The sequence below is a fragment of the Achroia grisella genome, unplaced genomic scaffold (assembly GCF_030625045.1).
Source record: "Achroia grisella isolate CSIRO2021 unplaced genomic scaffold, CSIRO_AGI_Agris_v1 utg1064, whole genome shotgun sequence".
NCBI lineage: Eukaryota > Metazoa > Arthropoda > Insecta > Lepidoptera > Pyralidae > Achroia > Achroia grisella.
The window spans coordinates 95814-122879 of NW_026712568.1; the positions used below are offsets into that span (position 1 = coordinate 95814).

General features: G+C 33.0%; 1 protein-coding gene across 4 annotated transcripts in view; it reads left to right on the forward strand.

Moving 5' to 3' along the window:
- The window catches only part of LOC131841565 (DNA-binding protein D-ETS-3-like), an 83622-nt gene extending 61622 nt beyond the window's left edge, over positions 1–22000 (forward strand). For 3 of the 4 annotated variants that reach the window (XM_059189894.1, XM_059189887.1, XM_059189902.1), the window contains 4 exons: positions 11296–11343; positions 19367–19556; positions 19867–20075; positions 21127–22000. In XM_059189894.1, the coding sequence (XP_059045877.1) occupies positions 11296–11343; positions 19367–19556; positions 19867–20075; positions 21127–21251 (572 nt within the window). In that variant the 3' untranslated portion in view covers positions 21252–22000. The remainder of the gene's footprint in view (positions 1–11295; positions 11344–19366; positions 19557–19866; positions 20076–21126) is intronic. The other variant, XM_059189910.1, reaches the window with a different exon arrangement.
- The last annotated feature ends 5066 nt before the right edge of the window (positions 22001–27066 follow it).

Here is a 27066-nt window from a genome sequence, read left to right on the forward strand (position 1 = left end):
AAATGTCTGGAAAATATTGTAAATTCTTATGATTGCATTACCGAGTTCATCCTTGTTCAGAAATGGACGGAAAAATAGAATTTATATATAATGAAGTTTACTAAGTGGTGGGTAGCACAGAAATAAGGAAGTGACTTCTTCCTACCGGCTCCCAGTTTAGCTACAAACTAGTAACGCTATTAGGTTTCTGTATTACTCGGCCCTTGGTACTTGGTCTTTATATAACAGTTTAATTTCAATCAAGGAATTCTAACGGATACTACGGACTACTCTAGAAAGTTACTTTAAAAATCAATATCGCTTTTGAAGCTTATTTAAAACTCGGTTAGTATCAAATGAAACATGCTGCATCGACTCGATTACAACAGAAACCCAGATATAATAATAACTCATTGTTTTACTTGAACGAACATAACATGATTTTTCGAATACGAATTCGATTTTATTTAAAGGATTCGTATATCGAACATAGTAGAATTACATCGGCTAAAAAGGTTACGGCCCACCAGATCCATAGTTTATATGCCTGAACAGCACCACGGATATTATTTTTAGAGAAAACTGTTGAAACACCTTGTAAGTTGCCATCTTGTCTCATCAGATGGACTAAAGTATTAAACAGAAGTACCTTCAATTTCACTGCCATCCTCTAACTGAATCACCTCTTCCAAAGAAACTGCTTCGTGGTTGGCTAAACTGGGTGAGACTCATCTCTGTATATTCATCCATGCATACTACTTTTATCTAATATTGGTGAATAGAATAAGAGTACTAATAGAAATCATATTTATTAAAATAAATTTAAAATAATCTCCTTTGGATAGTCATATATTTATTTTATTCTACCGCTCATTCCGAATGAGCGGTAGAATAAAATAAAGCAGACTCATTAAAAAAAGAACGAGAAAAAACGTGTTGCATTTTTGAAATAAATGTTTTTCAGCTATACATGTATAGGATTTTATGTGTATGTAAACTGCCAAATAGCAAGATTGACAAAATTAAATAAATATAATAGCTATTTGAGTAACAAAATAAATATATGCCTTCTTAGCCAATTGATTCCCAAAGAAATATTCCATGTTCCTAGTTCACAAATAAGATTGGCGAGATGTTCGCAGAGCCACTAACGAAGAGTTTTTCATTAACTAAACTGAACTTGAGTTAACTGGCCCCACTTTTCTTGGTACGTGAGTGTTTTACGAGATCATTTACTGTAGCATTATAAATCAATTTGTATATATGTGGTATATATCTACTGATACATCTTAAGATTTTGTGGAATATATTTTCCGGATTGTTTAAAAAACGGTCATGATATTCAATTTAAATGTATGTATAGCAATCTATGAGAACGAAGACAGTTGTCAGTTGTAATTGTGATTTTTATGTAAAAAGAGAAAAACTGCAATAACTATTTACCGTCTGTTTTATTGTAATAAAGAATGTAATAAAAACGTAAATGAACTCTGTCTGTACATGACTAATATGAGAGAAAACAACTTTTGTTGAGATATTATAAATGTAATATATTAGAATCCAAAACAGGGACTACTAAAATGTTTGTCTGTCTGTCTGTTTTGATGTGCGTGTGTGCTCAATCGCAACAAAGAGTTTACCGATTGGGGTACGGTTAATGCATTGTAGTATGTAATATTATGTTATCTGTGATTGTAGTTTATAATATAGGGAAATACGCTTAGTTTAAAATTTAATTCCAAACGGTTTACAAACTACATTTTATACGACTACGGGTTAGGTATTAATATATCGGCAAATATACGCGCAAAAAACAGTCTACTTGAAAGTCGTCTCTATTCTGAAGCCGGTTAAAAAATACTTGAAATCCAGACAAAAGACATCACACCGTCATACAGTATGTATGTACACCAAGCTTATAGTACTTTTAATAAAGAACGTCAAAATGTCGTCATTCTGACAGCATTGCGCGTCTCTATTTCATTAGAAAATATTAGCTCAGTTCAGCGGACCATGTTGACCCTCGTGGCAGGCGCGTGTCGGCTGACATGCGACCGCGAGGGACAAGGTTCGAATTACAACAGAGCAGGGATAGTTTTGATTTGTGATTTTTGGGCTCCGGTGCGGTTAAAGTGCTTGTGAATCGGGGTTATACTCCTAAGGGAACAATTGGCCCGTTTCAATAAAAATGCCTGTGCACGGGTTTAAATAAGGAAGTATTGATTGATATAACTTCAAGCAATATATTTATTATTTATTATTCAAATAAGTTTTTAAATGTTCTAAAGATTGTTGTCATTAATAAAGTTTCAATTATAACAAAATGAAAGTTTTAACATTATAATTCTTTTTATAAAAGCCTTTCCATTATTATCATATTATCAATCAAATATTACAGAACTTCTACATTTTATTATAAAATTAAATTTAATTTAAATAACGGGTTATTCTTGTGCATTTAAAATCAAACTTTATAAAATGTACTTTCATTTTATAAAGCTTCTTTAAATAGCATTATTCGGTTTTTTGAGATTTCAATGTCCTATCTTTGTATGCGACTCAAGTTTTTACCAATGAACGTATCTAAGTTTTATACTCAGACTCAACTCATAAATAAAATATAATTATAAATTGATCGAAATCCATAAAATTGTTCAGCCTTTTCTGAAAGTGTTGCAATAAAACAATGTTTTTGTAAACTGCGTTTGCTCAACGTTTGATCAGAGCCACCCGGGACCACACAAACAGTGTTAAACAAACAGGGGGTAAGTGGAAAACTGGAAAAAAGGGAACGTAGTGTTATTTAAATATTCACTGCACTATTATAATATTGCAGTATAGTATTTGTACCTAAGTACTTTATACTTTAACAACAATATTGTAAATGTATAGGTAAGTTTATAAATGTGTTTGTTTTTTAACTTTTCCGGACAGAATGGATCTTAATGAAATTTGATATGACGATAGATTGTAATACGAGTACGAATATGGAATGTCTTTTATCTAATTTTAATAAAAAAATTAAAAGGGTGTGAAATAATTAATAAATTTTTATGCAGGTGAAATTACGGGTTACCTCTAGTAATAATATACTTCAAATATGAGATTACATATAAAATAAAATCTGTATTAGTTAATAAAAATATACCTTTACGACTGCTATCCCAGAGAGGGTAGCCACAGATATTGCCGAATGTAAACGTCGTTCTGCTTCGATAATTAATCATTCCCCGAGTGTAGACGTCTCGTCATCCGTGTCAAATAACGAAGTACCTACGCCCCGAACTCTACACCCTGAATATAAAAAAACATATTTTTAAAATATACTGCGTAGTAGTTACTGATGATAAATCATTGATCAGTTCCAGCCACAATTACTAACCAATAATCATATGTCTTAACAAACGCTGACGTCAAAACATGTCTGCAGGGCGAACATTATTGAATCGGAGACTGGGGCACGAATCGCAATCAAATAGCTAATGCCGGGGGTCATGAAAATTGCACTAACGAGTGACTAGGGGCCACTAGTAATGCACTGAAATCGATTAATTAAGCTTTTATTATTATTTTATGGCCTTTCCTTATACTGCAGTATTGTTAGGCATTCGTATATTTTCTTATTTTCATTGTCGATTTTCGGATTAGGTACGTTTTCATCGTTAGCTTAAAATGTTTATATTTGGAACTGCGCTGTAGGGAAAATGTATTAATATAAAAAAATAACGGTCTTAAGCGACTAAAATGTCGTAAATGAATAAATTATTTTTGATTTGATTTGTCTTTTCCTGTACTGCCATATCTTTAATGCCCTTTAACGATGCAAGACAAGCTTGATAACGATTAAAATAGGTGAGACAGAGGTTCGACGATTTCCTTATTTAATTTATGGAACCGTAACTTTATATTTTTATCTGAGCCATGGGTTCATCTTTGATCATGTCATGATTGTTGTTGTAACTCGTTATTAAGCATTCATGCAGGACAATTAGTACCTACTTATTTTTTATTATTCATTGTTTCCGATTATATTGTTGCTTCAATTCCATTCAATGAATTCACTTTTATTCATTAGTAAGTCTTGGTGTTTGTTGAAATATTAGCGTCTGGGTATATTTCTTTGTGGTTATAACTGTAAGTTATTACCATAATAAATTTTATTTTTGTTGAGTATATACAAAAATAAAATTTATTAGTTTTCTGCTTAATGTCGTACATGACCCCGTATGAGTTGTCCTGTGTTATTAAATTTATTGTAGTGCGATCACAAGTTAATGACTAATATGATCAACAGTATCGATCAGTAAACTACTGTGTCATAATTGGAATACAAATTCGCTCTTTGACGCGCGACCTCACGTCGGGAGGCAGTGATTTGGTCTTTTGTGCGTCACGCATTAACTCCTTCAGTTCAGAAATTTTCACCCTACATAACCCTACCGCAAGCCAAACAACACCCTGGCAAAACGAATTAAGACACCATTTCGTATAACCACAACCACTTCACGCTCGACCAACGATTTTAGGTTTACAGCTGAGGTAATAAGAACGCTTTCGAAAAAAACATTCTTTATAACACTTCAATAGTCTAGCAACCAGAAATGTACTCTGTAATATTGTGTATAAGGTCTAATATATCTTTGGCGTGTATACTCCTGTTTGCTTCGCCGAGATTAGTGCTGGTAATGGGTATGTAATTACTATAGAAAAGGCTAACATCGTAAGGTTCATTTAGTGAGCGCCAATCAGTCGTTATGTCCGAAGGGGTTTCGGTTCGAGTGCCGCTTTGGGCATTAGCTCGCGCTGATTCACTTAACTACCAACATGATAGGGATTTTATTGCGGTTGTATATTGCTTTCTTATTACTTACATAATGACAAAATGTGGAGTGCTCATAAAGTTTGTGATTATTGTCTCGTGCTGGAATTTTAATGGGGAGATCATAAACATTTATAATGTTTATCATCATTAAAATTATATAGTCCCACTGTTGGGATATTAGGTATCTTCTTACTTAATAAGGAGAGATTTTTTTATACCTGATAAGTGGAAAACAAGCATACGACCCATCTGATGGTAATTTAACCAACTTACACCATTTTATCCAAGCGGCTTTGTATATAATGTATTTTTATTTTTCCTTCTCTAATACCAGTATTATTTTGCTTTATTCTGTCCTGACATCTTGCAAGGCATCAGTAGGTGCAGTAATACTCTGTATTCTAACTCTGTCGTTATTGTCGTACAGAAAACATTTCTAATAAGAAATGCATTTATTTATTATCGGTGAGATGAGAATCTCACCATAATAAATAAATGGAATAGATACATTTCTATAATCTAAATACTAAATAATTTAGAAATTCTTACTACCCTATGTCCGATAGTATACATATATATTTATTTACAAATCTGTTGTTAGGATGTGGCCTGACCAAGAGATATGGAGGCGTGAGATGTTATTGGAATTGGAACACAACAGTCTTTTAAAAATCACTAAAGAAACAACTGGTCGCGACTTTTGGCTGCGCGACTTTGAAAGTACCATGTATCCATCTCAGTTCAAATTGTACGTAAAAATATTTGTTTATTGCACGAAAGTATAACAAACAGACAAATTCTCCTGTTCAAAAGTTTTAGAAATCCAATAAGGCAGGTAAAATTTTTTCAAGTCGGTAAAGACAGTAGAAGGTATGACAGTTTCAATTTCACGTGACACCTGCCCCACCCGAATTTTCCGTCAGTCAATACCTTTAATCGAGCTGCCAGAGGAACGATGCCCCAGCAAACATGGCTTCCATCAAACTGTCAAGAAAATGTTCCATTTGGCCACTACAGTGGTACAATTTTCATATAAAGGGCATGTTTGCCGATGGCTCGCTTTGTTGATCTAGTTTGTGGGGTCGAGACGTGCGAGGGTTCCGCGCTCCACGCAGACACACAAATGGGAGAGCTCGCTATGAATGTTCAAAAATCACTTTTTCTCTTACTGTACCCCATACTAGCGAACAGGTCCGAATTTGCGCGTTTATACTTACTTGTAGAGATCTATAATTTTTCGTTCCTAGTTTACTTATTTTAGATCCGTCTTAATTATTGACGTTTTATATATGTACAAATATATATTTTTCAAATATATGTATGTGTTTAAAAAATATCAATTTCGCATTTATATAATTATATACGTTAACGACACGTTTTTTGAGGAGCCCTTTAAAAATAACCTAAGTAACTTATGTATGTATGAATGACTAAATATGACTCGTAGTCAAAGTTCTCCCAAAATGCTTAATGTTTGCGGCTTACCATAATGTTTACATATTATAAGAATCCTAATAATATTTACTAATAATGATAATCCTGGACAATCCAAGTTAAGCAAGTCTTGTATTATGTGTACTGGACATACTTAACTATATTTTTTTGTATATACATACATAATATACATAGGAAACACCCAGTATAATATAAAAAAAATAGAATACAAATGGTTATACTGTGCGAGGAATCGAGCCCGCAACCATAGTAAGTAGGTATACCGATGTGCTAAATCGCTAGACCACTGAGCCCATCAATAATGAATGAATATATCTGTACCAGTAAAGGACATATATAAATATTTTGAATTAATATATAACTTAGAAAACATTGATTTGATTATTCCTGGTTAAAAGTACGTTTTATTCTGTAAAAATTTCTAGAGATTATAAAGATTGTTTTGTAAAAATTGTAATTTATATAAAAAGAACCGTATAATAACAATGTTGTGACAGTACGCTCATACAGACATCCTACTGAGCAATATTAAACGTAAATTATAAATACACACAATATTCGCAGAGTAATAATTTGAAACAGAAGCAAATCAGGCGCCCGTCCCACCAATTTGAACACAAATCGAAACGTAATCACTTTCGACAATTGTATTTGGACGTCCGCGGAACGTAACTTCATTCCCGTTCCGATCGAATATGATCGAAATCCTAACAAATATTGCAAACTGTGGAGGGTTGTTATTGTAAACAGATTTTTTAGTTTATTTAACATAGGTATTTTTATTTAAAATTCAGATATACATATAAGAATAACGATTTACTAGAAGTCATTCTTAACTATTTCAACTGCCAAGCGGCTTGCTTTCTAAGCGGTGTTTTGTTTATAGAGTCAGTGAAAATATAGGCAACAGGTACAACGTCAAGTCTTCCGGAATGTCAACGTATGAGTGGTATCATTATAGTGATAGGTTTAAAAATTTGAGTATATCGAAACAATCTGTAAAACATTCGTCGAAATTTGAAATAATTTAAAATAAAATTTCGCTTTACGAATTGACACTTCATTATATAATAAGCCCAATTGCAGCTTTTGTTAATGTGTAAAATCAAGGTAAATTAATTTCCATTGCATTCAATTACCACGCTAACAATACGTAATTTCTCTACAAAAATGAGCAACCAATTTACATTGTTCAATTGAGTTAAATTGATCAATTTAATATTTATGCAACATATTTATTTATTGTTAACAATGAACTTCGAAGAATATTCGGTGTAAAAATATTATATTTTAAATGTAAAATGTCTTACTATAAATATCGGCCATAACGCGATATCTTTGGCGTTTCACATTCACAATTGCTACCTCAAAGTCTCAGGACATAGACAGAAACTACAACTATTCCGCCTTCCCTCGCGTTTGCCTGTACACAAGAACGGGGCCATTTATCATAATCATCTCGATTATATCGCGCGCCCCTCGTCGGCATTTAAACACCCTCGATTTAACTGTTATTGTGAATTTTTTGATTCGGAACGTGTCTTTTGTTATCGGTAAATCGCAATGTAGTATGAGTAGCAATTTTGAGTTTCATCTTTCATGTTCTTTAATGAGGCTCGTTTCGTTTGATGATTAAGTACCGTGAAAGCCAATTATTTACATCGGCTGGACCGACACTAAACGTAAACTAGGGCCACATTAGACGGAAGAGCCGCCAAGCCGTCCGATCGACAGATGAACCGTGGTCTAGCGACCAATATGCCAATCGAACGGCGTCGTCGATACGAGCCGTCGGACTCTTATCGGAAATGTAGGAGATCCTAAAATAGAATACACCTTCCAGGAGCAAACAAAGCAAGAATATTTCAATTTTGTTTTCTTCGTTTAAGATACAACGAACACGAGTTATATTTAGAAAGCTTGTGGGTTTATTCGTTTGTTTTAGGTTTCGTATATGTACCTACTGCACCTTAGTGTGTGCAGTCAAATCTAGTAAATGGCACTTGAGTAAGAGAGATTCCTCACAAATTATACTTACAACAAGGTCCCTGCAGTTACGCATTGAGTCTCAATCTCAGAGATAACATTTTTATGCCACCTCTGTTGTTGAATATTTGTAGATACTCTATATGTGTAATAAAATGTATGGAATATATAATTAGCTGGATTATATAATATAGACAGATCAATTAGCTGTTGATACATAAATATAATATAAACTAGAGATTTTCATTGAAATTTTCACACCTTTTAGAAATAAGCCTACTGTCACTTCAGACCTGCAAATTTGGAAAGCGGGTAAGTGCCTAATCTTTATAACTGATAAAAAAATCACAAGAAATTCCAGTTACCTATACGTTTCAGTGCATTTAATGAATTCTTGCCTATTGAAGATTGACTTGGTGTTCTAATTAATAAGAAAAATAATAAGCGCTCGTCTATTGACACGGGTCCCCGACGTCGGAGCTGCGGAAGAGTGCTTGCGTACACCAGTGGCTCCGGCAATATTCGGCATACATGTTGAAAAATTCTAGCTAACTGGCCGTTTACTCTCAAATATAATCGATCATTCCTCGAGTGTGTGTCGGTGTGAGGTTTCAATCACGTCAATGTCTCTAGAACTCAGTGCCTTGAATTTAAAACAAATGTAAACACATTATTAATTTTAGAAATTATTCACGAAATCGATTGCCCTACCCAATTCTAGTGCACAGTAACTTGCTCTGTTATGTTCTGAAGTGAAGGGTAAGATGTTGTAATAACACTATCAGAGGTACCACGGGCAGCACACTATATTCTGTAATGACCGTCGTGTATGACGTTTTTTTTTTAAATTTTATTATAATTTAATTGTGCACCTGCCCGTGCTAACGGTTTTCTCTGGCGGATACCTGTGGAGGATAATAGGAGTATGAGGTCAGGTTAGTTAGCCCATCATGACTTTGCTAAGAATTTCTCTAAATGTTTCCGAAGGGAGGTCGACCTGGCATAGTACATTGCTAGCAATGGATCCTTTAGACCACATTACTAACAATCCTCTTTCATCCTACTATATTGCATACTATATTGTTTGCAGTTCCAATTTAATTCATTATTTTAAGCTATGTAATTTACTAACACATTCATAATATTAGAATTATCTTCCACTTTTAATTTCGGCAAAGGGCAAGCTTGACGGTGAGAAATCCCTAGTTACACAATTCGTCACAACACCCTGCTTTATAGTCCAAGAGCTAACTCGAGTGTCATTAGCAGTTATAATAACTACTTTATTACATTATAACAAAGGCGCGAACGTTGTTAGGGGGCGCTTTTGTTTCAATTTGAATGTGCTGAGAAATTATTACCACGATTTGCATAGCCAGCCCATGTGGAACATGTAAAATTATTATGCGGGCTTTTTATGGTTATAAGAGTTTTGTAGCAGGAAAGTATGGGTTACAACACGCACTACTAGATTGCCTGTAATTTTTGTATTATTGCAAAGTAATAGTATGACTTTATTATATAATAGCTGACCCCCACAACTTTAGCGTCACGTTTTTATCCGTTTTTGCGACATTACTCATTACAACTCCGCTCCTATTAGTCGTTGCGTGATGTTATATAGGCTATTATATGTAATATTATCCTTATCTAGCTAGGCATAGCATTCTTCGATAAATGAGCTATCCAGTATAAAACAATTTTCATAATCAGATCACTAATACCGGAGTTTACACCGAACATCCAAACTCACAAACTTTGCCTTTATATAGACACTTCATTGGCGTGAACAATTCACACAGTGCTATCTAGTCATAAATAAAGCTAAGGTTGTAATATAACTACTAAAGAACTATTATACAGTAAATGAATGTTGCTTGCAAGTCTGTCTGGTCTACCTACATAAATAGAAATTGACATTCGTCCAGACAGACTTGCAAGCAAAAATGAACATTTTTGCTTCCAAACATGCTCATTTTTGCTTGCAAGTCCAACCACATATTAACAAATGCTCATTTGTTAATATGTGGTTGAAATAGCAAACAGGCTGATGGCCCTCTTGATGGAACAACCACCGCCGCTTGTATACATGACGCCCGCACCACATCTCACGGGACTAAGTTGTTACAAAGCTGTTCGACAGCAAATATAGATACGATAAAGGTACCCGATGCAGACAAAGTGTGCCTCAGTTAAACTTTACTCATGTGCGGTTTCCATTCATGTCCCATACATAACGTCCGTCCGTCCGCGCGTTCTGTTTACTTGAACTATATCTATGCTAATTCAAATTGCAGTCCCCTTATGCTCATTAGGGCTATTTGTAATGCAATCTATGCAGTGTATCGGAGTTTTTCGTCGGCATGTTGTTGGTGCGTTGCCATGACAACGCTATCTTTACGATTTTATTGTCTTGTTATCTAGTAGGTAGTGAAAACGTTGAAAACGGGGTACTCAATTTCGAGTTTCAGTGATAGTGGATGGAATGAAGGAGACAACTAGATGGCCTGCTGGATTCATCGTGAATTACTACAATATTTTAAATATAAATTTTAAGCTACTTATCTATTTCAAGTATATTTTACTTCTAAGCCGTGATGGCATAAAAACGAAAAATATACGAACATGTTTATGCTAGTCGCCTACCCTGTTTCCCCGGGTGTCCGGTGTCCCTGTAACAGATTACAATATATAGAGAGATAATTCCCTCATCGTTGCAAAAATTCCGTGTTCCGATATTTACTTTATTTCTAACAAATTCCTCTCTCTTTCTCTCTTTCTTTAAATCATATTATAAACTAACTGTGTCCGCAGTTTCATCCGCGTGAAAATTATAACCTATGTTATATTTTGATGTAAAAATCACTTTAGCAGTTTTTGGGTGAAAGAGTAACAGACATCCATCTACACTCAAACACAAACTTCCGCGTTTATAGATTTTAGTGAAATCTTTTAGTAATAATTTAGTTTTAAGTAATACGTATACTATAAAAACATGCAAAAATATTTAGATATCAGTTATACAAAACACTAAATGTTCTCATTTGTTTTAGATCCATATCAGATGTTCGGTCCTACAAGCAGTCGCCTGGCAAATTCAGGTAAATATACATATATATCTATACTGTGACAATAGATAAATAGATTTCAATTGCATTTAGACTAAAAACGAAGCACAATAGCTATAAAACATATATCTAGATTTACTATAATAAATTTAATTTTACATATATTTCACTTCTACTTCTACTCTACTAGTAATACTAATATCATTTACTCTATCTGCAACTAAGCATAGGCTGTAGTGCTGATGGTAGATGATAGAATAATTTTGAACCCCAACAGCCTTACAGCAAATGTATTGTGTTGACCAAAGTGGTACCAAAATAGGACGGAGTCCTCACGGTGTATATTACTAGTAATGGGATAAAAGTATCCATTACCAACTATCCCTTCCCCCCTGGCAAACTTGCGAAGACGCATATCGATCAGGGGTCGACATTAGCTTTAAAATATCAGATGTAAAATAAAAATTATATAATATATTGAAATCATGACTGAGTATTTGTATATAAAAATATACAAAATTAATATTATTTCGTATTTATAGCTGTGTATTTGAAATTAGAAGTACCTATAGATGAAAAAGCAAATGTAATATGGAAACAAAAATTGTTTGTATAGCTCTACATTAATAGAGTATTTTTATTAATTGTAATATTTGGCATTTCTGTTGGAAAAGGTTGCGGATTCCTGGTATAACTGATAATAATCTTCAAATTCTAATTGTCTTGCCATCGAGGTCATTTGGGACTATAAATTCCTGTCACCAGAAAAGCTATTTTTGTAGTTGCAGATGAACTGAATACAATTTATTACAGCAATCCTCGCAACATATAATAAAGACAATGATGAACCACGGTAACGTAGCAGTTTACCATACTACCTCGGTTTCCAAAGATCGCGGATTTGTTAACTGAACTCATTAAACATTTAATTACAAAATATTTCGTAACTTGTTCAGTTTTATTTATATACGTAATAATTATTATTTTGTTATATTAAAAGAAATTTCTTAAGAAAATGAGTTTAGGAGAGTTTTCCCGGGTGTATTTAATTCTAGACATATGAAAACAAATACATTTTATAACTTGAGATATCACTGCATATTTATGTCACGGTAGTGTCAATCTCGCTATAAAATTTACTAATAAAACACGTTGCACGCAATATACATAGATGGCGTTGATAAACCATATCGTTGTGGGAACAGCGGCTACGTCACGAACTTATGTACATTCCGTATTTTATCTGTCTATGATCAGCCCTTACGAAAGTCAAAATGTTAATAGGGTAACTGCCCGTCGAACCGGCCGGCGCACGCCACACACTTATCACGAACTAGATTTATGTAAATTGCTGATATTACGTCGATATTAAATACGTGTCAGTTTTTATGGCGTTCGAATGTGTTGCAAATTATTAAACCGTTCGGTGATTCAAATTAGTAATACTGAATGACTATAATAATTAAATTAACCGTAATAATGGAAATAGCCTTCGAGTCAAAACAATACGCTTCTTTTCAACTTCAAAGAAATAAAATCACATCATATTCAATCCATACGTTTATGTGACGACACGTGGAACTGTACGATGCCACAATCAGTCTCACAGACATACAGTAGACATGCGATACTTATAACACCCTTCATTTTTCCTCATAGGTTAAAAAGGAGACGTTTTACAAAGTCTGCGTGGGCACTTCTGTACCACATATATATTTTTAGGTCTTAGCAGTTTGCATTATAATATTACGGTTGAAGATACAGATACATATAAAATTATATTATACACGGAAATAACACACCATCCTAGGGAATGACAAACCGTGAGGGGCACCACTGGGACATAACGCGATATCCGCACTGCTGTTATGTAGGTATATAGGCGAAGCATCTCGCATAAAAAAATAGGCCTTCAGTTTCTTAGAAATTCTATTAATTATGCTAACAGATCTGCAATAATGCATTTTCTACCTTTGTAAGTAACGATTGTTAACACATATATATGTTGGTGACGGGCATTTTGCTTTTAGTTTTTTTAATAGACGAGTGTTACATACACTTGCCTGTGTTAACGAATTTACTAGAAGAGCCACAATGGAGAATGATGAGATGAGCATAAGTTCAGAGCAGTTGGCCCATCGTAATAAATTCTCCTTGAATTTATCGCGAAGGTTTCTAGGTAGACTATAAAAACCGTGGTCAACCTGATATAATACATTACTAACAATCCCCTTTCGCCTAATTTAAAAACAAGTGGGGTTTTTATTTGATTTTATATTGAGTTGTAAAAGTGATAATGGTTTCCAGATACTTAAAACCACATATACACCATCGTATGGACAAAATTGTAATTAATTATCTGTAATTAACAACGATTTAAAGTGAATTCTTAACTTTAAAGTTGCTCTAAATAGATAGTATTATATTCACAGAAATCTAAATGCTAGAGGGGAGAAAAGATAATGATCGTAGATTAAAAATAATCACAACAACGTGCAGAGGGGTGCATTGAAAATAAAAAGCCATCAATGTTAATTATCGGCATTAAACAACACATTACGGTTGATTCCAACTACCTACCACCTTTCACCTTTGAGCGGCGTTATACACAGACAGACACACACCCACATCGTACAACTACAAATATCTTTATTATAAATATCTAAAGTTGACAACATCTTTCAATATATTATAGTCTGTTTTCTAATCGCGGAGACAAATTTGACATTACCGATGTTACCAGGTTTTTGCAATTTTTAAATAGGGTTGTGGCACTAAAATTAGTATGCATTACACTATTTTTATAGGTTATTCAGAAATAATGAGTGTTTGTTTAAAATGCGTATTACAAAATTAACAAAGTATGGGTATTAATGAATATAGAATTTATTATTTTTCACTAAAATAAATACTAACTGCCTATTTTATAAACACCAACTGATTTTCATGTGGTGTCATATTAAATACACTTATGGTATTTTAAATATTTAGCTACTTAAAAACATTAGATACTACATTTACGCAAAACCACAAAAATGTATTTTTGTGTTGAACGACAGTAATGAAAACACTAGTATATGAAAATCTGTTATGGAAACGTCTTTAAGGCTCAAAACTAATATTTTAAAATAGAAATTTTCGATTAAATTAATCTGTATTGCAGGTACAGCACAACCGTGCTATTGGCTGTGTCAAGAATTTTAATGTCAAGTTCTATTTCTAACTCCAAACATTGTCAAATGTTAGTTTATATCGCTTACTAGCTGCAGCCCGGGAATTCGTCCGCGTAAAATGACGATACTTCCATATAGTATTTCATCTCTCCATCCAAGCCCTTGCAACCCTTTTTTCACATTAAAAAGTAGTCTACGTCCTTTGTCAGGGTCTTAACTATCTGTGCACCAAATTTCATTTAAATCGTATCAGTGGTTTCAGCGTGAAAGCGAGACAGACAGAGTTACTTTCGCATTTATAATATTAGTAAGGATATTTCATTCTAATGTATAAGCTATATTACCGTAAGGTAGTTTTTGCGTGAAAGAGTAACAAACATACATCCATACTAGACTATACATGAAGGTGCAAGTCCTCAATCTACCCTCGGAACCCCAGCTAACTTTGCACTAAGCTGCTTCAAACTACTTTCTTAATATCTTAGAAATTTTCTTCTAGGAGGAAATAATTGACCAAAAAGCCACTGGTGCGAAGACTGATACATGAACATCTACATACTACGAACATCATAGTATGTAATAACGATGATACCACTTATGTGTTGTACAAGGTCAGAAAATCGTGTCTCTTACCTGTATCTCACTGCACTAGCAACATAAAATGAAGATATAATAGCAATATCTGTTTTAAAACAAACAATTACGTTCAAATCAAAGCGTGTAACTTAGTACCACTAAATTACTTGTGGCGCGGGCGCGGGCGTCGTTTGCAATAATATCAACGCAATACAATTATTGGCACGTGGCAACCCTATGTCCTAATTATTAAGAATGGTTCACACGGGTGCGCCACGTCACGAATTACCTGCCGTTTGACTTACCAAAGGGCGTTTTTTATTAGTAATTTAAACGCTATATACGCAGTGAAATGACGACAGAAAATCACTTATTATTATACTGCACTAATGGCCCGCCTCAGTTTCGTTGGGTGCATATAACTGTGAGTTTTTTACGGTACAAACAAAATATAGAATTAGGTAAAATTTGTTATTTCTGTATACAATAGAAAATAATGTTTTTTAAAGAAAACCTAATATAAGCGCTTTACGGAACGCAGATTCATTACGAGAAGAATGAGGATGAAACTCTCGTGTTTCTTTTTTAAATAAATGTTGTTCTAAGTAAACACATTAAGAAGGATTAGGCATGCAACAATCATACACACACATAGGTATAGCTACGCACTCAGTCTTTATGTAATCATGTAATATTGTAAGTGTTATGAATTTTAAGTTACATTTTTTCCACAAAAACATGACTATATATTATTGTAAGTACGTCTGAGTGAATATCGCAGTCTCACATATTTAAGTTGCCAAATTTACGTCATAACGTTATTGTGTTTCGGTAATAGAGTGAAATAATGCATTACAAAAACTGGATACTCATATCCTCTATCTATCTAGTTTGATATCTTAGGCAGCCGGAATGGAATATGTACTAATGTTACACCACTCGTATGTGAGTGGTGTAACATTAGAACATATTATTCATAGTGCTTTACATGGCAACAGTTACCACTTACCATTACGTGTTCATTCGGCTGATTTAGTTTTCCAATTACATGAAACATTAAATAACATACATAAAACAGTGTGTAACAGTGTAGGTTTTAAACTTATAGCTATCTATTATAAATATATTTGCAATAGGAAAGTAACAAAATATATCCCTTTGTGAGATATATAAACTTTATTGCAAAAAAAGTCAGAAGGATATCTTTCTCCCCTATTAGACTAGTCGGCTTGATAGAAATTATAGCCCCAACATCTAGTGCGCAGAGGCACAATATTTTGCCGATTGGGGCATTAATTGTGAGTCATAAAACCGATGAGGCATACGCCACACAATGTATCTAGCAAGGCGGATGCTCCACGCAAGCGCTACGAGAACACGTTGGCTCTTCGTTATAAATCACGGAATGTAACGCTCGTGTGGTCCTACCCTTACCGTCTGGAGAGTAGCGTCAGTACATTTTGTTGAATATTTTTATTCAATTGTATAAAAAATATTTACCTTCACGACTGTCATCCTAGATGGGGTAATCAACACATGTATAGGGGGTCGAGATCGTGTTAAACTCAAAACTTGACACGTCCACATTTCGATCGATCTCTAATTAATTTGGTTTATTATCTATATTTTCATGAACGGCGAATCAGTCTGAAATATAAGTAGATACGTAAAGTTATTTTTACGTATCAGCCAGAATATAACTCACGATTTTTGGTGTAGGTCAGCAGTAAAATCAAAATAAAAAAATATTTATTCATGTAGAACATTTTAAGAGCTTATGAACGTCAAGTTTTTGTATAATATTTTCCCTCAATCGTTAAGAAACTCAATTGAAATTGTTTTTTTTAGTCTTAATCCTATCGTAAAGTTTTTCTATACGCATTCACATAAGAGACCCATTGACTTTTTCTGAACGATTTACGCATTTAGGTTTTAATTTAGGAACAGTAAGTTTGTCTTTAAATCTTAGTAACAATGTTATGAATATGGTATATAATAGTAAAGTAGTTTCCAGGTTATCCCAATAACGTAGAAGTGTGTTCAAAAATATACAAGCTAACCCAAAAATATGTACAAAAACAGATTATGTACAAATATGTACAGAACAGTACAAAAACAGATTCGTACAAGTGACGTTCTGTGAATGATATTAGCAATAATTTTTTTGCTAACAGTATAAGTTGGTTCCACACGGGTGAGTCGGAACGCTTCGTGCGAGATCGCGACACGGCCGCCCAATATTGTAACATGTCGGGTCAGAAAACATTACACCCCCAGAAAGTACTGTTGCTACGCCCAATGGGTTTTCTTTTAAAGGGAAAACATATTGCGTACCTTTATTTTTGGTTGATTTAAAAAAGTTGCTGTGATTTGTTGTTGGACTATATAATATATGATTTCTCGCCAATTCACAAATAATAGTCCTATTTTAATTTTTTTTTTTTTGTAAGAGAGTGGAATAAGTTGGCGCTATGAATATGAAGTAAGCTCATAGTGATGACCATGTGGTAGTCTACCTATCATAGTACATTATTTGCATTAGGACCACTACTTCCTTTTAGTAACAATACCCTTCCCCCTCCCCCCTCTATTTACTATACATCCGTTAGTCTGATTGGATATCTTAGAGTAAATCATTATATTGCTACGAGAGGCTCATGTCAATTATAAAGAGATTACTGAGAACGAATGAAGATTAATGAAAACGAATATCATGTAAATTTCTCAAATGAAATATGTTCGAAATTTGTTTATTAAAGACTGCTTGACAAAACTTAATCCGGTTGGTCTATATTGACCGGGATATGAAGACCTTCTATATTTCAAAACCTATCTGAATTCCAAATATTGATTAAGGCATTACAACAGCGACATACACGCCGTCTAACGAACAAACAAATTTACTTTTGCATTTACATTAGTTAGAATATGATTGGGTGATAGATAAATAGAACCGCACAAAATATGTAATATTAGTAATGCCGTTTAAAAGCATCGTCAATATATCGCTAATTCAGAGCTACGAGTATATGCCCACCACTAACCTACCATTAGAGGGCTATAAAAAGGGCGTATCATACCTCGCTTTAATTTTACTACTGCAGCATATTACCTCTTTTAATGCATTTAACTTACGACACGATATTTTTACCAAGATAAAATAAAAAAAGTGATCGTTTTAGATTGTTAATGGAAAATCATTTTATACTATCATTTACTATACCTATAATTCAGATGAATAAAGTACCTAATAATGTATACAGTTCATACGTTATTGTAATATAAAGCAAACGACGGCGTAAATACTTGTCCCAAAAAAGAATAACCTGGAAGAGCGCGAAATAATAGCTGATACGTAATCATTACATAGTATAAAACAAAGTCGTCGTAAGTAAGTAAATAAAGCTGTCGCTGTCCATCCCTATGTACCTATGCTTAAATCTTTAAAACTACGCAACGGATTTTGAAACGGTTTTTTTTAAATAGATAGACTGATTCAAGAGGGAGGTGTATATGTATAAATTCTTGTGATAATTTTGTTCGTCCGAAACCGAGGCACTTTACTAATTGTATGTAAATTGTAGAAATCCCTTTTTTATATTTTTTACGTATTAATTATCTTTTTTATTACTTATATTTCTGTCAATTTTATTACAATACAATATATAGTATCATAATAAGACCCAACTAATAGTAAATTACAATGGCATTTAAATAATGGGAGAAATAATTAGACCATTACGCCGTACAACTCAGTTGCTCACTAATTTTCTTGCACTTCTGACAAATGGAAGGGAGTGACGCCTGGGGTGGCCTATCGAAGACAACGCCCAGTAGCCGGGCTAAAAGTATTAACTTCATATACGTCTTATATATAAACAACAAAAATGTGAGCACTTCTGTTGTTTTGCCTTCAAATCCATTAATATTAGAAATGTAAAGGCGTGTTTAACTGTTTGATTATATTTGATTTGTTACTTTTTCACGAATCTTTGTGAAATTTGACGTTACGATAGATTACGTCGCAAGGATAGATAGGCAGTATTTCATCTCGTAAAATGCAAACCTAGTGTCAAGTAACACTAAGTTAAATTAGATAATTGGATTTAATAGTAATAAATGTACATCATGTCACGTATATAACGGGTGTAATACCGTTATTTCATGTGACGGTAAATGGTTGATTTCTTAGATAATTGTAACTTGTTGGAATCGAAATATTCTAATATAAATCAGAATTCCATTGAGAAATAACTAGAACAAATAAATATTATGGTTATCCACAACAGGTAAACCTCAAATTACAGGATCAGGCCAGATTCAACTGTGGCAGTTCCTACTCGAGCTCCTGAGTGATTCCAGTAACGCAGGGTGCATCACTTGGGAGGGCACTAACGGAGAGTTCAAACTGACTGATCCTGACGAGGTGGCCCGAAGGTGGGGCGAGAGGAAGTCGAAGCCAAACATGAACTACGACAAGCTAAGCAGGGCTCTGAGGTAACACAGTTTGTGACTTCACAAAAGCGAGGCGACATGTCGGGTACCCGTTTTGCTGCTTTGCGACTATGCCTTTAAGCGATTACTTTCTTCATTCTTAAATGCGTCCTTTCTTTACAATGCATGCAATAAATATAAGCACGCCTAATTATAAAAATAAATTGGGAAGTCGATATTAACGCTTTAACTTTAAACACGATATCTTAATTTTTGTTCAGTTAATCCAATTTGTTATTAAGCGTGCTTTTGTTAAAATCTGCTGATATATGTTTACATGTGTATTAAGTAATAGTTGGGCTTTTTTGTGCAGATATTACTACGACAAAAACATTATGACGAAAGTTCACGGGAAAAGATATGCGTACAAGTTCGATTTCCAAGGGCTAGCCGCTGCGACTCAGCCGGCGGCCAGTGACCCCGCATACAAGTACCAGAGCGATCTGTTCATGAGCTCGTACCATCACTCCGCGAAATTGTCGTCTTTCATGGCCCCACACACAGCCATGCCAACGTCCACAGGTAAAAAATGACCAGCATCTATATTGTGGCTATTGCGCAACGGCGAGCATACTCATATATTGTATGTCAATTAATATACTCCTCGGCCACAATTATTCATAAATAAACAACTTTTTCAAATTACAAAAATTCGTACAAATAAAAAGAGGCACTAGAGTTCATACAAGAAATGGAAAGATAGACAACACTAAAATATATAACAGTTATATAGTGAGTGTTTGTTTTATAGAAAATATAATAAATAAAAACTTTTTACAAAATATTAACGTACTGGCAGAGATAAATAAACATAATAATAATATAATTATTATTAAAGTTGAACTGTTATATTACATTTAGTTATTGCTAAATTCGGTGGGGTCGGGGTTCCAAACGTAAGCAATTAAATACTGGTTTGAATTTAAAAATTATATCGTTCTAAGTAGCTAAACGAGTGTTAATATGCACCCTTCAAATGCAGTATAGTTTACTGTGCTCTACAGTATAATCTGCATTTCTCACTACTAATGCGTACACTTGCTAGCACAAATATTGGCACGCTACTCGAAACGGGTTGTAGCTGGCACTGGAGCAGACACTCACACACACTTGACTTAATGGAATAAACTGCATTTCACTCTTTGCATGTTTTATTTTGGTGGACACAAATAAAACATGGTTTTTGAGAATCAATCAATAATTTTGGCCGAGACGTAATGCATATAAAAAAAATGTTTTTTAAGCGAATGTTTTATATACAACGTATATACCATATATAATTAATGTTTCAGTGTTATACTATTTTCATATATTGTGACTGTATATTATTTATTTCAGTTAAAATAATTATAAATTTTATTCTCAATGAGTTGTTAAAAAAATATATATATAAATACTGACAATAAATATGGAACGTAACGTTCTGTAACCATATGTCATGTCATTATTGGACTAGCATTATTCAGAATGTATGAGTTCTGATTATATTTATGTAAAATATCGATCCAATCGATAGTTTAGCAGCTCAATGAGTACGACACATATAAGCAACTGAGTAACATTATTGTTGCAGCGTCAATATTCCCATCAGCTTCGTGGGGCAATTGGGGGGGTGGGGGCAGCAATCTATACTCGCCCCACTCGATGGCGCCCCCCCACGTGACTTCGCACCTGGGTTCGTACCCGCACTACGCATGACCTGCCATCTAAACTGACCACATGCCCACCACGACTTCGATTGTACGACAAACACCTATTAGACATTTATTTTGTATTTTTTAATTGTATTGCAATTTTACTTTGCACTTATACAACTTTACAGAGTTATTATTCATACATAAAATATTTAATCGTCATAGTTATTATTATAATTCTATTATCCTTGTCATGATTTGCAATATGTGATCATTTAAACAGATCATAAGTATTTTTATTATTGTAAAGAAAGTCTTTCATACATTTTATAAAGTGCACATACTCGTAAATTCTCTCTTTTTACCTATTTAATAACATTCACTCTACTATTACTAACCTTTATTATAGGAATGTTATTACTTACCCAAAGTTACATTCAGTTCGCTTGGGACAAGAATAAGTTTATGACATGTTTAAGATATATTTATTCTTACCAATATACATATGTATTGTGTCCTGAATTAAACATACATAATTCAGATGTCTGAAAGACTTATAGTTACATATTTGGTTTTTAGTTTATACTTTTTGCTTTTATAATAGTTTTAATGGTATTTATCGTTTGAATGGTGTTGCCAACTATATTATTATTTAATTTGATGAGACGAAGAAACGAGAGCGCACGTGAACTGCAAGACTAGTCTTTTATCAAAGAATGATGTAAATAATAGATACTCATTAAATAAGTAGAATTATTTATTTAGGATATCAAAATAATAAAATTTTATTGGTCGCATTAATTAAATGTAAAATATGACGAAAATTTACAATTCGTGTGTTTGTAATTTTCGCAAAAACTATTCCAATATTTTTATTATAATATTTATTTATTAAATTATAGTGTCATTTTTTAATAATTCTGTTATTTTATTAATATTTCTATAATAAATAAAAAGGTTTCTATACATATATAAAATAGTAATAATGTTATACAGCTGACAAACACTGTAATTTCAACTTCAAATTCTTGTTATTTAATTAAAATCTTATTTACTATTAGAAATCTAAATAACTTATATTGAGCTGGTATATTTTATAAAAAAAATAATGGTATATATATTTCATTAAAATATTGAAATTGTTTTTGCGACGTCTAAATCTAATGTATTAATTCCTGGATAACACACGTTCGCCACCTGTAACCGACGACTGGTGATATTCTACTCAGTATTAATAAACTGTAAAATAACTTTTAACTAATATAAGTTGTAGTTAAATAATTGCAGCATTATCAAAAGTGTAAATCTCAAAAAAAGAAATATAATAATAATACGCTCAAGTATAAACTGCATGTGCCATTTAAGACGGTTTCATTTTTCATTGTATTTATTATTTGAATATAATAATAATAATGATAAATATCTATATAATGAATGATAATAAATACACAATCACCAATATAATGTCCGAGCTACGGCTAGTCAGGTCAGATGTTAATGAGATGTTATATTAATTTATTTAATAGCATGAAACTAACACCCAAATTCTGCATAACTATGGAATTTTGAAAATGTGTTATTCTAAGAACAGCAGTTATTGCTCTTTATGTTGCTGCATACTACATGATAATGCAAATAATAAGTAACAAACACATACCTACATACATAGTTGTCTCGTACATACTAAATATACTTAGATAATATAACGTCAGTATTATTGGAAGCAATTCAACTTAGACGTTAGGTAATAAATTATTGATATTTTTTTATACCTGCCACACAGATTTTCTTGTATGAAAAATTATCAGAATAAAATACTATATTGTTATATTTAGTATACCGAAATAATTTAAAGTATAATTATTTTTAAAATGTCTTTATTCGTAAATAATAAAAAGTATATAAGTATAATCGTTTCAATTTAATTAGTGTTGTAACTCGTTTAGAAGTTCTTTTTATTGTAAAAATAAAATACTGACATACAATATGAACTGGTAGTTCAACTTTCCGAGCCAGAGTTAACTTGTATCAAAACAACCAACAACCAAACGCAGGAAATTACGTTCCACAGTAAAGTGAAACAAACCCAAATAATGTAGAATTTCTTTTCTACTGTGAATTTATTTATGAAAATGTATATAAAATTAGATTATTTTAAAAAGTGCAATCGTACTAGTAATTTATGAATAGTTAGTAGTTTTTAATTATTATTACCGTAATTTATTGTGTATTACGACTACTAAGTTATATTTTTATAAATTATTGTTTGCGTGCATTCCATTTAATTAAAGTTTTTAATTAATCAATAGAATAAATTTTACCTAATAAATAATGGAGGATTCCTTAGAAATTACTGTAATTATTCAAAATTTATATTTTAAAGTCATTTTTTAATAATATCCGAATTTATAATTTGTAATGGCTCATTGTACGGTAGGTCGGTAAGTCTAAGTGTACGCCTACGTCTAAATACTGGAATAACATAATGAAAAAAAGATTCAAATTATTTAAGAATACTTATGAGCAATATAAATAAAATCTTAATTTAATAAATCAGTACAGTATCTCTGTAATTTTTTGTAGAATGTACCTACCTACATTGTATGAGATATAATGGGAACTTAATTTAGTTGTACCGAAATATACAATTATATGTATCAATATTAATAATTATAAATTAACTCTATCAACAGTTTCCTACATATTGTGATTTTTATTAGTCAGAAAAATGACGCCAGTCAATAGAATTAATATTTATTTATTTGTTACAATATTTTGTTTATAATTTATTTACCAAAGTTTTGTTTTATTTGTTTAATTTAATGCATGTGTCAATATAATTAAATTATTTAGCAGTAGAGTAACCATTGTATAGATGTTATTGTATTTGGAAATGAATAAACATATGAAATGTCGTTTATTTATTTTACCTCATGTATTTATAGTCATGAAGTCAAATCGAATAAATATAGTACGTATAGGTAGTACTAATTGTTATGGGAAAGTACTAAAAAATCAGTTTCACACCGATACACTGAAAAGTAATGAGTTTGAGTTATTGATACTAAAAAATCTTTGTGTGTGTAATTATATTGTCTAACTCTCCAGTGATGGAGAGAGATAAATTAAAAATAAGTCCAAATAATGGCGCTAGGTTTCTCCTGCTCTTTTGTATCCAAATGTGGGCAAGTTAAGCGTTTCGCTACTAGATGTCGGCAGTCGCGACGTCCCCGACTGTGGTGAAGGTAATATAAGTAATGTGGATTAATAACCCCATTAGTAGCAATGTAGCATGCCAGGTTGACCCCCGCGAGGGTCCGCCTGTAAACGATTGTGACAAAATTCTGTTGAATTTATTGCGATGGGCTAAGTGACCTCATTGACATCTTATTTTTACATTATTTCAAATTTTTAATACCTAAGGACAATCCACACAGCGTCATCTAATCCAAAGCCATCCAGAGGTTGTGTTAGGGGTAGGTACCAGACGACTTAGGTATATAGATATACCGATATCTCAGATCGATACAAACAATCATACTTATAAATACAAGTGGATAACCGTGTAAAGAATCGAACCCGCAACCAGCGGAAGTGCGGCGGTGTATTCGAATGCTAGACTACCGAGGACGTCCAAGGTCGTCTTTCATCTACTAGAGGCACTGGCCACATTAGTCATATAGTAATAAAGGACTATTTTATTAGAATAGACTAAATTATTTTTTACCATTACACTTTAGAGATGTAGATATATGAAAGCCCTACCTTCCAAACAACCCACACAAAAATAATTTTTAAAAAGTCGTTATATGATGAGGGGTTCAGTGTTAGCTAGATATTTATAAAAATAATAACAAAAACGATGGTCGGTAAGCATTTGTTAAGACTGATCTTCAAGCAAGAGTAGACTAGCTATCGGTTATTCTTCGGTAATGGAGTAGGGACTAGACTAGACAAGGGAGTCCCAATCCATTGCGGACTGAGAACGTCAAAGGTATTAGGATTAATAGGAAATAGAATAGATAAGCTTGTACAATTAAATGAGACTTTGTATAATTACCTCGCTAATAACGTAACGCTCTTACAATGCCGCTGTCGGACGGTTATCCCATACTTATAGGTTGTTAATTGTTCGAAACTCATTCGGCGAAACAATATTATGCGAATGTGAAGCTATTTTGAACAGACGTCCTCTTACATATGATCAAGATAACCAGAATAATTCGTTAGCGCTTTTGACCCCACCCTACACATCTTATACAATGCTTGCTTTATACCGACGTGACTGATTTAGATTAAATAGATGCTAATTATTTAAATATAAGGTTAGTAACCTTATATTTAAATAATATATAAATAGTAAAATGATATACCTAAGAATTAAAAAATTAAAATAAAACGGATATTTAACTGCTTTGGTTCAAAAAGAAAAAGAGACTAAAGGTAATTTGTAATTGGAGACATTGCATTACTTAATTGAAACAGAAGAGAAACGAGTCAAATAGGAATAATTACGGTAATATATACTGGCAAAGATGTAGTGGACAGAACCGCAAATATAAAATCTGCATTTTTAAGGTTTTAAAATACTACTATTTCAGAATTTTCAGAGGGTCTATCTATTTAGAACATTCATCGTTGATTATATTATAAATCTTTGATTATAAGCAACTGTAAAATATCTATAAATACGTTTGCTTTTTGTTTTGTTTGTCATATGGCTTGCATGTTGACAGTTATTGGCAGCCTATATTAACATTAATTTTATATAGAAAAATAAAAACGATATTTCCAACAAATTAAATAATAGAATGATATGATGAAAACTGGAAATGTAGCATTATTTGTTACCACATGAAACCTCTTTTTGTATAAAAGCCATAAAATAATTAATTAAAAATAAAATAAAAACTTCTTTTCTTTCTGTCAACACGGTCTATCATTTATTATTAATTTTATTGATTTTAAATGCATTATAAATAGATCACAGTTAGAAACACTAACAAAATTGGTGCCGAAACCCATATAATAAAATGATTAATCCATCAGTGCAAGAATCAACAGTTGACCTCAAGAGACTTCGTTTCGAACGCGGCCATTGTAATTCAACCATTACCCGGTTGGAAACGTTTCTCTCATCAGGGGTTGCTGACACTGAATCATTACATCTCCGAAAGGGAATTTTAGAGGATGCTTATAAAAAATATACCGCCATTAATGCGGACATCATGTACCACGATCCTGATGATGATGAAGGTGAAGTTCATATTTAAATTTAAATCATCACACCAAGTCTATTCCATCAACAATTTCATCATCAATATCAAAGTTGCCGCCTATAGAAATTAAAGTTTTTGATGGTAAAGAACTTTCCGAGTATATACCTTTCATCGAGATCTTCACTGCTGTCATCCACAAAGATCATAATCTCAGTGACATACAAAAGTTAATAAATCTGAAGAAATATCTACGAGGCGAGCCACTCTCTACAATTGACAATTTACCGCTTTGCAACAATTCATACCAAAATGCGTTGCTTCTTTTGAAGAATAGGTATAATATTCCGTAAGTCTGTTTCTCATAACACGTTATTACACATGGATTCGTCGCCACCAGCTATGCTCGTAGCATCTGATGGTGAGGCGGGTATAAGCGAAGTACAGGCTTCACAAGAACAGGTCATTATGCACACTACCAATAATAAGGTAAGCAATATTTTGTTGCCAATCAGGCAAAAAGGTATCAATCATCATCATCTGCTTCTTCCTTATCCCATTTATTTGGGGTCGGCGTAATATGTTTTTCTCTTCCATTCATCTCTGTTTGCAGTCATCCCGTTATTTACTCCCTTTCTCACCATATCATCTTTCACACAGTCC